Below are 15,621 nucleotides of genomic sequence, written 5' to 3'. Positions count from 1 at the left end.
ACATTTTTGTCTGTGTATTTGTACTTTTACTTAAGTACATTTTTTGAGTACTTTCTCCACCACTGGTGAATATCTGCAGTAGTTATTTGGTAAATGCACAGCAGTCATTATTACTAAATGAGTAATTGTTTTAATATTAGTGAAGTAGTAATTATGAGTATTGTAGATTTTCATGTTTGTTGGAGTCCAAAAAGACAAGACCCATCCCCTTGTCTTTCTGTAGCTAATGGTCTTTATTTTCAGTCCAACATGGATTTTTTCTAATTGTTCCTTTAAGCAGCCAGTGAGTTGAACACAGCTGTAGCTCAAGACTTGCCTGTTGAACATAACAGGATTTTTTGTTCCCCTCAGGTAATCTGGAAGGTACTGTTAAAGCTGAAAAAGTTGACTACTGTAATCCTTGTCTGAGGCCTTCAGGGGTTTATTCAAATAAACAGACCTCGGCTCTCTTATCAGCGCAGCGGCACAAATGGCCGTCGCTCCGACTGCAAAGACACTCCTCCAGCTTCCTGTCGAACACAACTGGAAATGAGAAAAGTTGATGTGGTGGTCACAACACGGCGCACCAGTTCTGGCGGCTGCTGTACTCGCTAGAAGAGAAATCATTGGAGCTTGGTGGGAGAAAGGAAGGGGCCCACTTAATATTCACAGAGCAGGAGCACGGTGAATGGAAATGAGTGAGAGGTTGGGGGTGGAGGAGGAGGCTGGGGCAATGAAAACAGAGACTGAGACAGAATGTGAAATTGCAGGATAGGACTGGCACCAGCGCACAGTGAAGCAACTTATTTTACAAGTGCTAATAACCCAGGATGGTGTGGAGATGCAGATTTACTGGGAAGGCCTGTGGCTGCTGAAAACTCAGCCTTGTGGAGCTGCAGCAGGGCATGAAATTGTTGGAAATTGACACTGGATATGTGGTTATGTATGTGTATATAACAGGTTATGCTGGTTGATTCCATTATGGCAATATGGCAATGCCTCAGGGTTGGGTGACTGGGAATACTGGACGCATGTCCTGTGTACAGACTGGTCTCCATTTTGAAATGTGAGCACAGTTATTAGATAAAGTTGAATTAATTTACAGTTTTGACGATTCGTTTTATTATTATTATTATTATTATTATTATTATTATAGAATCTATCATTCTAAGATCTAATTAAATCTGAATAACTCAAACAAAAGTGAAGTTTTGCCCGTTTTAGGTGAATATTTGTGAATAATTATTGGGCAACTGTTGCTGTGCAGACCGATTATGTTGGTAAGTGAACAAATACTTTTCCATGACACTTGTTTTAAATCATTTCTTGAAGTAAAATAACTCCATTTACAATTCGATCATTGATTTCACTTATGGAGTCAGTCAGTTTCTTCATAAATCCCTGATAAAACCTTTAAAAATCTCTTTAGATTATTATTCTCTTGCTCTTTAATGTCCTTTTCAGTGGTTGGTCGGGTTTCAGCCTTTCTCTCCGTAACCATGCACTTACTGTGTCGCACTTCTTGGTACTCCAGGTGGGCTGCAGTTCTCGGATATAACAGCGCTGAGAAATAATAGGTCTTTTTTTCCCCCTCAACAGCTTTCTGCAATCCTTTTAACTATTTATAACAAATGGAATGATGTTTCCAATTTCACCCCTCAATTTCTTAGTCGTTTTAAAAATGACCTTTTACAATTTGACGTTCTATTCAGGTAAATCTTTTGTGCTTGCGTTGCTATAAGGCATTTATCTCTTTGAGCCACACCAACCTTCATTAGACACTCAGCGGTCGGTTTAAGTATTCCTAATGTGTTCCTGGTTGAATCTTTTTGCCTTCAGAAATTTCTTGACTCTTCCTTCATGTAGATTCAAAGCAGGATGGATCCGAGCTTTAAAATAGTTCATTCTGAATACTGAATCTGAAATTATCAGGCAACCTTTTCAAAATTTCAAGATTGCAGGTGTTTCTAATAGTGGAGAAACGGCCTAACATTGCAAGAAAACAGAAGATTTATCGAGTTCTTGGCAGGCTTTGCTGTTGGGAGGGTCCTGTAAGGCGTGATTGTTGAAATCTTTAGGTGAAGTCCACGGTTTTCTCAGAACTCTCTACTGCAGCTTTAAATCTCGTCCCTCTGTTTGGTTCTCGAGTTTGGCTTGAACCACAGCCAGTCGTCTTTACCACATCTAAATGCATCAAGTTGCTGATGCGTGATGCAACAATCCTCCGTTTGTGTTAATCAACTGAACATGTACCTTATAAAGTCACTGCTTCAATCCAATTAGCTGTCAAATCTACACACCTGGGAATTAGAAAATCTGAACAAAATTAAAGTGGTCCAGATTACTCGCCTCATGTTTGCGAGCTTCCTTTTTATTTTTACAGCAAGTGCAAAAGCCAAACTGTTTTCCACTGGAAGCACAAGACAGCATTTCTTTCTCTGCCCTTTTCCCTTCACTTTTAATGCCTTCTCTAATGTCAGCCATCGTGTTCCTGTCATGGGCCTAACCTTCAGGTGTGCTCTCACGGCGGTTCAATGTGACTGCAGTAAGGACGGGGGCCGCTGCAGACTGGATGCCACGCTCGCTCTTCAGTCTGGAGCAGAAACAATGCTGGGGAAGGATATCCTTTCATTGTCATGGTCATCAGGGGTGACTAAAAAAGCGTGGCTGGTGGCAGAAATGAGTCTTGGGGCTTCCCCCTCCACCACTGCACCTCCTATTCATCCCCTTCCTCTTACCATGCTAAATTAGAACTGCCTATCTTCTCTCTCTCTCTGCCTCTGCGTCTCTCTCTTTCTCTCTTCCTGGCTTCATGTTTGTCCTCTTTCATTCCTGAAGTTACAGAGGAGAGGAACAAGAGGAGGTGTCAGCTGACTGAGCCGCTCCAATCAGATAACTTCAGACGGAGGTGTTTAGCAGCTGCTAAAATCAGATTTAGCCCAAGGAAGGGGAGGAGAGGAGAGGAGAGAGGGAGGGAGCAGAAGGTTGGAGCGAGGCAGCGCGGTGTGGATATGCACCGGTAGGGAAGCATGTTGAGTCGGGGATCCGTGCCATGGACGAGTCGAGCATTCTGAGGAGGCGAGGGCTACAGGTAGGACGTAAAACAGCTGTATCGATCCGCAGCGGCTTCTCCTTTCATCGCAGCACAGTTCGGACTTTTCCCCAGTATCAATACTCCACAGTTGCAGCACTGCGTGTGTGTCCTGCATGTGAGACAATCTGCTGGCAGAGCTGAGCATAGCGCCGCTGACTCTTGACAATGTGCGATGCTCTCTACTCTTTGTCAGCATTTTTAAATAAAAGTTCAGACAGCCGCAGATTGACTTTCAGATAAAAGATGGAATTGTTTCTCACGTTTAATTGGTGCTAGCTGTTGGCGGGTTACGGGTGATGGGGGTGTGGGGCTCCCATTCATGTAGCAAGATCGATTACAGTGTCTTGTGAGGATGCCTTTCTTGTGCTTTATTGACTTTTTATGATAATTGAGTGCAGAGTGAGGCTTTTGCCCTGCTGTCAGTAATCCTGATGAAGATGTGAGCTGAGTTTAAGGCAGCTCTCAGAGAGAGAGAGAAACAACTAAATTATTGCCGCTATCAATCTACAAAACAAATTACATAAATGAAAGTGGAGAGAGCGGACAGGATGTCCTGAAATACCAATTGGCTTTTATTGTACAGCAAGTGTCCCTATTATTTTTAATCAGAACCCCATCAGACATTAATCATTTTGTTCAGCCTAGTCTTCAATCTCTGTCTGCTGCAGCATAAACTGGACTTGATTTTATAATTTTGCTTACCCTACTCGGGGCCACGCACAGAGAGACAAACACGTTTTAAGGGGAAATTCTGTTTAAAATTCAGCTCAAACGACTGCATGTGTTTGGAATCACAAATTCCCAATGAGCCGCTCTTTCTCGCCTGCATGCTGACTGATAAATTTAACAAGTTCAACTTCAGGGTTTTTTTCCCCTCCTTGTTCAGACAGGAAGGCATTCATTTTCTTAGTTTCAGTGTCAGAGCATTGCTCTGAATATTAATTTTTCTGAAAAATGCTGATATTTAATGTATTCCCCTTGAGAGCACCTTTTTATGGGAATGAAACACTTTTTTACATTTTACAAGCTGCTACACGGTAATTTTGTGTACATTCTCTCTCCCTGTCTTCGCCTTTTCGCATGCAGCACTTCTCCGTGTTTCCTAACCTGCATCAGTCGGAGCAGCGGGTGTGTTCCTGTGGTCAGGCAGCTGCCACGCTCTGACTTTTACATTCACCATGAAACGCGGAAGTTAGTTTGCCAGGCAAATGAACGCAGCCGGTTCAGAGACGCAGTTTTCCATTCATTCCTAGACAGGGGAGGGATGACTGCACTGCTAACAGACCTTGTTTATGTCGAGCAGATTACGAGGACGGATCTATTTACAGTAACGGAGGGTTCGCTCGGTGCCGCTTCAGGAAGAAACAACCAAACGGCAGAAGTCAATTTTTTTTCTGCCAAACCTTCCTCCTGTACTGCTTCCACATAATGATGTTAAGATTTAAAGTTGGACAAAGCATTATCTTATGATTTTGCAACTTCTGTGGTTTCAGAATAGAACTGTTTGCTTTATCTCCTGACATGTTTTATTCCCATTTCAGTCTTTTTCTATTGTTTTCTATATTCATACTGAAGTAGTATGAACATTTTTACTTTCAAGCTGTTTGCATTTATGGTGAAAGAACGTCATTACTAATATTTGGTTAAAATAGATTTTTTTTGAGAAAATAAAGAACTGAAGACTGAGGATCTTGTGATCAATTAAGGGCTTGTTTAAATGGTTGCTCTGAGTCTTTGACCAAATTTAACTTTTGATTCCTGTTGTGATTTGTCACTGCAACCATAGTCCTAACCTTTAAACAGTCTGACATCATTTAAAAATAAATCTTTACCATTTTTTATTGTATTTTTCTATATAAAACTTTTAAGCAATGTAAATACTTGACATCCTGCCCAGTGTCATTCACAGAGAGACAGAGACTGTATTGGCTGCGGCTCCCAGTTTATCTTTGTCCTGCTCAGTATTAGTGTATGCATAGGAAAGTTGATTTGTTTGTATGTTTTCTCAATACAAATCCAATATTTATATGAGTCAAATTATCAATAAATTGATGGAGCAAGACGTGAATTTGATCCAGAACACAACGGTTTGTGTTGAATCTGATAAGTTTAGAAACAAATGATAGAACCAGGCCTCTTTTAGCTGTGTTGTTGTTTGGGTGCTATTTAAAGCTGCTTTCTTAATGTAGTTTAAGAAACCATAATAAGCTGTGTTACAGCAGCTCAGACTTGGACAAAATTCAAAATGTCTTTATTGCTAACAGTCTCGTTTAAAGTGACTTCGGTCTAAAAAGAAATCTTGATCAGGATGTTCCTACTGTGAATTTTTTTTTAAAAGCTTACTGTAGCTTAGATTAATAAATAAAAGTCCAACAATGCAATAGATGAACATTAAACTGCTATTGCCGTTTATTTTCCTGTTGTTAAATGGGGAATGTGAGATTTATTCACTACAAATAATTACTTCTAGGCTTTACCACCTTGTTCTTAAACAGAATTTCTTGCTTTATAAAACTGCAATTAAAATTTGGCATAAAAATATTTTCTGTCAAAAATGTTTAAAAGGTAAACTAGATACATTTATTGAAATCTGAAGGACGTAGAACATTTTTTTCAAATACGTCTTGTTTTCTTAAAAAAAAAAAAAAAAAAAAAAGCCCCAGGTCGTATTAAGATCCAAAAGGATCTCAGATTTGGACTCATTATTGTGTCATCACAAAATATGGTGTTTAGTTGTTTTTCTGTAAGCACATTCATAAAGAACATTAATAATTGTCTAACTTAACTGATCCTTAAAACATTAAACCTTTAGCTTTGCTCTGCTATTTCCAATATTTTCCCATAGTGCCTGTTTTTGTGACACAGTTAGACATTTCACAAATGTTTTAGGGTTTATGTACCAAACAGCTTCCATGCATGCGCTTCGTCTTAATTATGAAGCTCCAACAAGCAGCTCCTTCTTTATTTTACTTTATTCTCAGCATCAATCAAACACTGTCTCATTAAAGAAGAAAGTATTTCAGATTAGAGCTACTGCACAGCCTCTCCAAGAGCAGCTTGAGAAAGAACAACTGTGTGACAGAACGTGATACCATAACAATCTTTTTACCTTCAAATTTTTATATCTTTATGTAAATTTGTTCATATACACATATTAAAATGGTGTATTCACATGAGAGTGAAGGCTGTGACATTTTGTCTTCTGACAAAAGACAAACTTCTGGCAAAGAAGAGGACAAACGGAGAGGTCAGTGGAAGGAAATGGCTCTCTTTAGTTTGAAGAGGAGCAGCTTTCCTGCTGAAGTGCTCGTGTGCTAAGCGGCGACTTTCTACCAGGATGAGCAACATTTCATAGTACGGCTGTGAAAGGGGTCAGAATAACATGGATTTTTATTTGTTTTTATTAAACAAAACTAATCATGAATGTCGTGTCTAAGGAAACGCAAAGCTACAGATTCTCACAAAGCCAAATGAATGTTGGAATTCAATCAACGACTAAGGCATGCTCCCTTTTTATGCTCGTGTGAATTAAAAAGACAGTCTCTTTCATGTTCCAGAAGATGTTTTTTCTGATTAAAATTGCATGAAGAAACGTATAGATGCCCTCAGATGAGGGTTAAAGTTGTGTACAACAGCACCCTCTGGTGATGATGTCAGGAACTGCCTCCCTTGTCTGGTCTAATTTACTTTTGGAAAGAGTCTTGATCTGATCTGCCCAGAATCTTTTGACTTGTGTGTCCACTGGTCATATTTTTTTACATCTAAAAAGTCAAGCATGGAGCCAAGTCTTTGTTTCTTTTTCCTTTCTTTTGGTCTTTTCTATAGATCTAGAGATGAGTTAACACAAATTGGTTACTGAACACGAGCGCAAACGTTTAATCTGTAAGAATTTTAATGAACTTGTTGGTGTCTTTATTGCCGTATCAGCGTCTGCTTTTGGCCCGACTTAACACGTGTGGGTTCTGTGCATTAGCTCATGTTCAAGCTAAGTGTTTATAGATGTCTTTTAGTTGTTCTCTTCCCCGTTCCTCTTTCATCTCCAGCTGCTCACACCGGCTGTCATCTGAATTAGTGCATCACTTCTCTCGTTAGTATTTTGTCCCATCAAACGTTCAGCCAACCAGCCGCAGTGAGCACTTAAAAAAACAAATGCCTCTTCCTGCTAAAGTAAAACGAATTCCCTCAGTTTTTATCAACACAACCTCATTGGCAAGGAGAATTTTATCATAAAGCGTGCTAGCCTTCAAGTTCACACATATTTAACAAATGGTGAATAAAATGCCACATATTACAGGTTGGTATTGATATATATATATATATATATATGTGTACCCTATGAAGCTCTTTATGCTGTATTGTTATGTCTCTGTGTTTGAGATTTTGGAGAGCTGTGGAAAAATGTATTTTTTCTTTTGACATTGGTCCACAATGTTTATTCTGTTTCTGCCAAAAACAAATCTTAACATTTGGAAAACAACTTAACAGTTTGACTAATTATTCAGTGTTTGAGTCACACATTGAGTACTGAGGTCTGTCTGCTTCAACTCAGGCCCATACATGTTTTTTTAATATCTAAATTAAGACCTTGATCACTGAATTTAAATATGTAATTCATAAAAAAAGTATTCCTTCTTATTATGTTATTAATGTTATGCACCATATACTTTAGTAACGGCTGATTTGACAGGCAAACCTATTGGGGGGAGGGGAGAATTTTCAAAACTTGCGCTTTCCAACTCTAAATCTATAAAATTACATTTTAATATATAAAAAAGCGTTTCAGATGTGCACTTTGACAGTAAAGCCAGAAGCATCATCCACGTTTGGTTTTGAAAACTTCACATCATCTTTATTTTTTTTAGGTAGTGAAAACAATTTAGATTATTCATTTGCGAAGGGCAGGTTTAGGACATCACATTTCTTGTTAAAACACAGTTTTAAGGTTTTATGTAATTCTCTTCAACAATTGGATTTGTTATCCATTGACTCTTTGCTAAATTTGACTATTTGTGGAAAATCTTTCTTCATTATTCTGTTTATTTTTCTTCATTATTCTGTTTATAAATTACTCCACACCATACGGGGTCAGTCAGTCCCATAACCTGCCAAAAGAGTGGTTGTGTTTTTTTATGGCCAATTACTTAATCTTAAAATTAATTGAAAAACTGAAAATTTGAGGACGCTGTGTCGACCGGATGGTAATTGTTGGATGCTTCAATGATAAGCAATCAATGCAAGAGTAAAAAAAAGTTGCACCAGTTGAGGGATGAGAAACCATGTCGTATAAATGTAAGAGCTGACTTCATGAGCAGATTGTCTGTCTGTGGGCTTCTGTCTGCTTTATACCGAGTTATCAGCTGGTTGCACAAAAATCAATATCCTTCACTCTGAAGGGAAAATAACTTCAGGCAGGCAGTTCATGTTGTCACTGATTTTGATAAAACTGGGTTTAGATCATTTGCTGTTTTTCAGCGTCATTTGGGGAAATCATGCAGCTTTAAATCAGTCGATTCTGGCAAGTCATGCAGAGAATCCACTTTAGCTTTTCTCATTAACCTTCACTTTAAATAAGCATCAGGTATGTGACATTCAATAAGCTTTTAGATAATGTTGATTAAATTAAGGGGTAATTTACTCTCTATTTTATTGATTTAAATCTTCAACCCTGTGAATGCATTCTTGGCTAAATACCTCTTTTCATAGAATGAATGCAAATGTTAAAATAAGGTAAATAAAGCTTCAAATAAAAAAAATATATATTTTTTGTTCATCAGATAACAGAAAATGGATCAAGTTGTTAAAGTGTAGACAGTAAAAAATAGATAATTTTTCAAATGTTAAAAAATAAAGTAGTGTTAGGTGAGAAACAGAAAGTAACCACTACAGTTGAAACAAGTAATTGGATTCATCAAGATTAATTGATTATTGGGCCAGTAATATTTCACTGGAAAATATAGATTCCAAAAAAATGTAATTTGCTGCAAGAACAGCATATTCAGAGCAGTAAGTGAGCCAAACTGTAAATAAGTGTATATATTTTGTAATTTAAGTAAAAAAAAAAAAAAAAAATTAAAATATGTTTTACCCAGAACTCCCGCTGGCACAGTTTTAGCTTCAGGTAGTTCAAATTTTGTAAAAATCTAATTCTTCTATTAAGCATCTTTTTCTATCAAATGATTAATTGCTTAATGGAATAATTAGTCAGTTAATCTAAAAAAGAAAATTAAAAAAATCTCTATTGTTACATTTATTCAATAAAATGTTATTTAAAAGGACTTTATTTATTTGCATCTATTAATGTATTTCTAATATTGTAAAAATAACAAAATTTAAATGGTTAAATGAAACATCCAATAAGTTTTTCATTTAACTTTAACTTTTCAATCTAATTAATCAATTAGTCGTCTGAATAATCAATAGAGTAATCGATTACGGAAAATAATTGTTAGTTTTAACCATGTAAAAGGAAACCATTTGTCTGCTTGAGATCCAAGTCGCTCATCAGAGGAAAATGGCTGGAGTGCGTCCGAATCGAGCCGTTTAACGATACGAGGCGTCCCAGTGGGCCTGTGGAACAGGTGCATCATCCGTTTGCTTTTGTTGCAGCCCATTTGCTGTATTTATGATCCGTCAATGAGCATAGCGGTGACTGTATGTTGTGGGGGGAGAGCCTCCCGTGTCCTCCGTCCTCCTGAGAGCCTTTAGATTCAGAATATCGTTCAAGATGTTTTTCTGGGATGTCTCTCCAAGTCTCAGCCCAGACGACAGACGAGATGAGAAATCAAGAAGCACCAAGAGGAGTGGAGAATAATGACTTCATATTCCTCTAAATTCCCTCATGTCGTACTCTAAGATATTCCAACACGGCTTAATTTCATGCAGCTACATCATTAGGTTTTTAATCAATGCTACATGAGCCTGGAGTATTGTAATGTGTTAGAATGTGGTTTGGAGCTTAAGTAAAGGTGCTTTCTGTATTTTATTGTAATAGATAATAAACAAAACAACGAAACACAAACTGCAGCAGGAGAGTGAAATTGATACTTTTGCTGTCGTTTCAGCTGCAAGGCTTTTGGGTGATACTTACACAACCAGAGACAAAATATTTTTGGCTTTTTTTCATTTTCTCAGTTGGGTTTAGCTTTTGATTTGGCCTGTGGCTCTGAGTCGTGACTGTGTCTGCCCTCGTTGGGAATAAGAGGGAGAAAAACCAATGAAAATGTAACGTACGTACGAGACAGGTGGGATAGCAGTTAGCATCGCTGCCTCTCGGCTCCAGCTGCTCCGGGTAGTTTACATAATGATCCTGTGTTTGTTTCTTCGCCGACCGCCAGTTGTCCTAAAATACTGAATATTTCAAAGTCAGCCTCACTTTAAAAATGACATGTAGCCTAAGGTGCCATCATCAACCATCAAATGATGGTTTCCAATCAGCATGTATGCTGCTTACAATTTATTAAGTAACTAATTGTTCTGGAGCGATGCCTCCTAGTTGTTATGAGCCATAATTTCAAATAAATAAAACAAAGTGGAGAGGGGATTGGCCATCCGCACCCCGCCTGTCATTTAAGGTGGAGATATGATGAGAATGGGGATTTCCTCTCCTGTCAGCTGCAAACAAAGTAAAACACACTTTTGATCTTGAGCTCCAGAATCCAAAAGAAATCAAGTGGAATTATTAATGAAGCATTACTTGTAGCCTTTTACAGCAGCACCGCTTTGATGTGGAGCCTTGGCGATGAAATGTTGTTGCTGCAAGGCATTCATTGACATTTACCCTGTGGAACAAAACACTCTTTTAGGTTAACGGTGGAACGGTTGTTGTCTAATACAGATTACCAGAAAGACCGGTGATTGAGCGCGCCCGAGTGATGTCATTACCGCCTGACATTTTCAGACATGAAAGGTTGTCATGCAATTATTCAAATTTTTTTCTGGCTTTTTGATGGCTCGGCAAAACATGGCGAAATCACGAAATGTAAAAGAAATATTTATGTTGCGTGTCCTGTTGATTTTAAAGATGACTCAAAGCTGTTGTATCTTGAATTTAAAATTTAATGACCCTTGCAATTTTCTTATTGTTTCATATCCAATAGGTACGTTGGATTTTGAAATGAAAATACAAAAGTTTTCTGTTATAATATATTCAACATTAGGGAGAAAAAAAAGACAGTCAAGTGTTGAATTCATGCAACAGAGAATTGAAATGATACAAATAAGGTGACCACAAAGCAGCTGATTAGCTGCTTGCTGTTCCATTGTTTCTGGTCTCAGATTTTTCAGACAGAAACTTTCACACAAAAAGAGCCAAAACAAGTTTTTTTAACGTGCCCCCTGGCGAGCTAAGAGCCAGTTTCTATGGTAACAATCACTGCCACTTTCTCACAAGTGTAACCAAATGACAAATGGAAGAAAAGGTAACTGAAGGAGTTTTGTTGAAGAGAAAATGACACTTAATGCAAAAAACGTGCAACGCAGCAGTCACCTTGGTTTATAGAGGGGGAAAAGACTGCAATCAGGTTTTAAATTTTAATTAACACAAAATGGAAAACTAAACGGCATAGAAATGCTCTTATTTCTATCATTTAAAGCAGAGAAACGACACACATTCCCATTGCTGCTGGGTGAATGTAAAATAGAGGCTTCCTAGGTTTTCTAGATCCAGACAAGGACCAAAGAGCTGGAGGGTTTTTCTATGTGCAGGTACCTTCAAACATCTTAGATGAAGGAATTTCTGCTTCTCTAGATGCATTTTTCCTTTCTCATCTCTCTATGTGGAAAGGCTACAGCTTCAGGGTAAAGACAATTTTATTCACCGCCAGGAAAACACACCGTTTGTCAGGAAAACCCATAAGCCAGTAAACACAGCGTCATAACGGCGCTTTCAGAAACATCCACAGCAGCACACAGTTTAAAAGGTCAGAGTGAGGAATGTAATACTGCACCAGTTCGACAATAACCTGTCCATAGAGTGGATCTGCTCTACAGAAGGAAGAAATGAGCTTACGCGGGTTGACTGCTGTGGAGATTTTTCATGGTAAAATTCTGGTCTCGGATTAAAAAAAAAACCTGAAAGATGGAGAAGAAAACATTCAGCAAAATAAAATCAAACTACATGATATTGACCTTTTAAGAATGCTGAAGTTTGCATGCCCGAAGTTTTCCAACAGAGACCACAGTGGCTCAGAAAATAGGGTTTGTTGCTGTAAGAGGCGAGCTTGACTTCTTGCTCACTTTGCGGTTGTGTTGTTGGACGACACTTGATCTGCTTTGCTTGCTGGTGGTGGTCAGAGGTTCTGGTGGCATCGATTGATTATACCCTCGGGCGGACTTCTGTCAAGATGCCCCAGGGCATCTGTGGTTACAGTGTAGGTCACCACCCTCAGTGTGCAAATAGGTGAAAGACTCATTGTAGCGTAAAGCGCTTTTGAGTTCTCTGACTTGATTAAGTACAGGCCTTTTACCTCACCTTATATTTAGCGGTAGCAGTATAACAACAAGGTCTCTTAGGGTTTTGTGATAACCACCACCAAGAACCACTGAAGGAAAAAACATGAAAGCCACTGACGAAAAAAGGAGCGCAACTTCCTTTTTCGTAAAATATTTAAAAAATGGAGTAGCGTCAAATTTAAGCTGATGTAGACTTTCTCTTCTGGTCTAAAAGACCACGAGCCATTTCTCTTGCTAGCGCCATATATACTCATTTGTTTTGGCTGTATTTACCCAGAATGCCCTGCAATATAGTCCACTCCGTGCTGGAGTTCACTTCACCGAACCGAGACCTCGTTTTTAGGCTTTTTTGGTTATCAGAGTTCGATGGCCCACTTCCCCAAACAAACCCTGCAAATAAGCTTGAATTTGATTAATGTGGACTGAACAGGTGTGAATGCACCCTTAAAATAAAAATAAATGTTTTCCCACTTTTTGCTGCTTTTAAATGTGAAAGCAACAAACTGCTTCAACAAGCTGCTTAGATTTTTAGTGACATCTTATTGTTTGTGAAATTAGCTCCCAATGTTCCAATTAACTACAGGCCCTTGCTTTATCTAAAGCTATTTTAAGCTAAGCTAATGTTTGAAATTTGAGGAAAAAGCATATTTCGTACAGCAGAGCAGCAACTGGTGTCTCTCTTCACAATGAAGCCAAGCGAATCTCACACAGCTCTAATGAAGAAGTCGGGTGATGATTGTGTTTTCCCACCTAGAGATGAGCAACAGCCTTGTGATTTCATGCTGCACAGCTTGCGAGTTGTTGTTGAAGTGATCAGTTCCCTGTGCAGGCGATCGCCTCCATCGCATTGTTAAAAACAAATGGTTATCTTCAAGGTTTGAGGGGTTTTTTAATAAAGATTCAGAGCTGATCTATAATTTATTTCTTAGGTTGCTATGTTGGGTTGTTCTTGCTGAACGTCAAATGTGAAAATTAATTCAACGAACAGCAAGCTTTAAAAGAGAAGACATTTCAAGAACAAGATCAGTAATTTCTCACTGGGCTTTAATATTTGCTTAATTTAAAGTAGAGTTGCATTGTTGTGAAAGTAGTTAGTTTCTGAAAGCTCAAAGTTTTGCTATGCATAAACTTAAAACCATTTGGATAAATGCATCCATCTAGTTCTTACATTTGCCAAGTGGAAGTTTGTCTTTTCACAAGCTTTGCTTATTCTAAAAATGGTAAAAAAAAAAATAAAAAAATAAAATAAAAAAAAACCTCTGGAATTATTACAGAATGTCTCTAACCTTCTGTAAATATTTTCCTCGCACATTATTTTCACAGTAACATATATTTATACCACATAACAGCCACTCTGGTCTGGACTGCTGTGATTGAACTACATCTCTCAAGGCGTCTTCTGCATATCAATAAGTTGCCCTTGGTCTTATCCAGGAAGCAGTAGGAGTCAGACGTTACGTCCTAATTGATGCCAGAGGGAGATCGCTGTTTTTGCTGACTGTACAAACGGCATCATGTCCTACAACACTCAAGACAAAGGAGCCGGCTCATCTCAGTCTGTTGTTGGGAAAACCAGTGTACACTGATCTAATCGGTGGCGTTTGTTGTCTCCCAGGTAAACGGCTCCAGACGTTGGGTATTTGTTTCTCCAAAGAAGGCACAGAGAGGTGCTGTGGCAGCAGAAACTCTTCATTCACTGCTAAATCCTGCTGTAACTAGGCAGACGTGTGCAGTCTGGAGGGACTCTATAGATCAACATATGGCTCGAGTGACTGTCTCCTCGTGACTCATGTCGTCTTTGACGTGCTGGAATGCTAACAGATGCTGTAGCAGCCGCAGTATCATTAGCAGTGTAATGTGGTTTACGTATTTGTCGTCTGGCATCCTAAAGAAATATGTTCTGTGATGCACTTTAATGACTTTACTCTGTCCAGCTGAAAATCACCTGTGTTTTGGCTGAATAGGTTGCAGGTATCAAACCCAACACTACTGCGACTCTGAGAAACAGGATGTCTTTTTCTTTCACTTTCTGCCTGATTTTTTTTTTTTTTTCATATCCAAATGTAATTTGAAGAACAGACAAATTAAGAACTGAGTTTAAAATGACCTCATGGTGCTTTCTCTTGGTCACTCACATGGTCTAAACTAATTACACATTTAGCACAGTGACATTTTAGCCAAATCCTGAAATCCTTTTGCTGAAAGAAAGTTCCCAGCTGGGCTGAGATTTCTCTTTATAGATCTAGATTGGTCTCTGAAGTCGTTTTTAATAATGACCATTCCTAATGAGAATAGGCATGGCCTAGTATTTTATAACATAGAGTATTAATAACACTTTAACAGCACTTAGACATATAGAAGTTGCTCTTAATACAGAATATAGACGGTGTCTCTTGAAGAACAGGATTTTGGTTCTTAGTTACAGAATCTAACATCTGTTGTTAAATGGATGCATTGGCTTAAGCAAACTCGGCAATCATCCGAAACAATTTTCTGCTAAACATATTTAATGTATAATTTCTTGTTATCCAAATAGTTTGTCTAACGTGTCGAGCAGCTGGCTTGCAGTCGTCTGCTTATCAGAGACTCGCAGCTTGTCGAGTTTTAACATTATCTTTGAGTGTATTTCTAAACGGTGTAATTTGTCTTTTAATGAGTGAGGTAAAAATAAAGCAGCCTTCTTTCAGCCAGCTGGCTGACAGTGCACCAGCAGAGGTTCGTAGAGGCAGAAAACGTTACTGCACGCTCCAAATAGCTCAGAAAACCCAAACTTGAAATTTATTTAGTGATGCATGATTGAAATGAAAAAACAGCAGCAATTTGAATATTCAACCCCAATATCTAAGATCAGGGCATTACAGATTTATTAAGAAATGAGTTTGGTTTCTGATACCAGCTAAAAAACATTTTTCGGACGTTGTTCCATTTAGCATTTTATTTCTCCTGATGAATAACTCGTACTTTACTAAGTTTAAGAAAAACAACTCACTAGAGCTTTAGTTGCCACCGTTGGTTAATAGTATTACACTTTTATGCAACAAGCTTGTGAGAAAGGGCAATTTCTGCAGAACAAGGGGAGCATTGTTGGTTCCTGATCT

At 38.4% G+C, this 15,621-nt stretch overlaps 1 protein-coding gene across 8 annotated transcripts in view; it reads left to right on the top strand.

Moving 5' to 3' along the window:
* mast4 (microtubule associated serine/threonine kinase family member 4) overlaps positions 1-15,621 on the top strand; it is a 105,563-nt gene that overhangs the window by 39,933 nt on the left and 50,009 nt on the right. The window contains exon 1 of one of the 8 annotated variants that reach the window (XM_015032066.1): positions 2,951-3,070. The exons of 6 other annotated variants lie outside the window; for them this stretch is intronic. In XM_015032066.1, coding sequence (XP_014887552.1) covers positions 3,032-3,070 — 39 coding nt within the window. In that variant the 5' untranslated portion in view covers positions 2,951-3,031. Of the gene's footprint in view, positions 1-2,950; positions 3,071-15,621 lie in introns of those variants that run through there. One more of the 8 variants, XM_015032068.1, reaches the window with a different exon arrangement.

Source organism: Poecilia latipinna, unplaced genomic scaffold (assembly GCF_001443285.1).
Source record: "Poecilia latipinna isolate Pla-1442-1.1 unplaced genomic scaffold, P_latipinna-1.0 Scaffold229, whole genome shotgun sequence".
NCBI lineage: Eukaryota > Metazoa > Chordata > Actinopteri > Cyprinodontiformes > Poeciliidae > Poecilia > Poecilia latipinna.
This window is presented reverse-complemented; position numbering and strand designations above follow the sequence as displayed.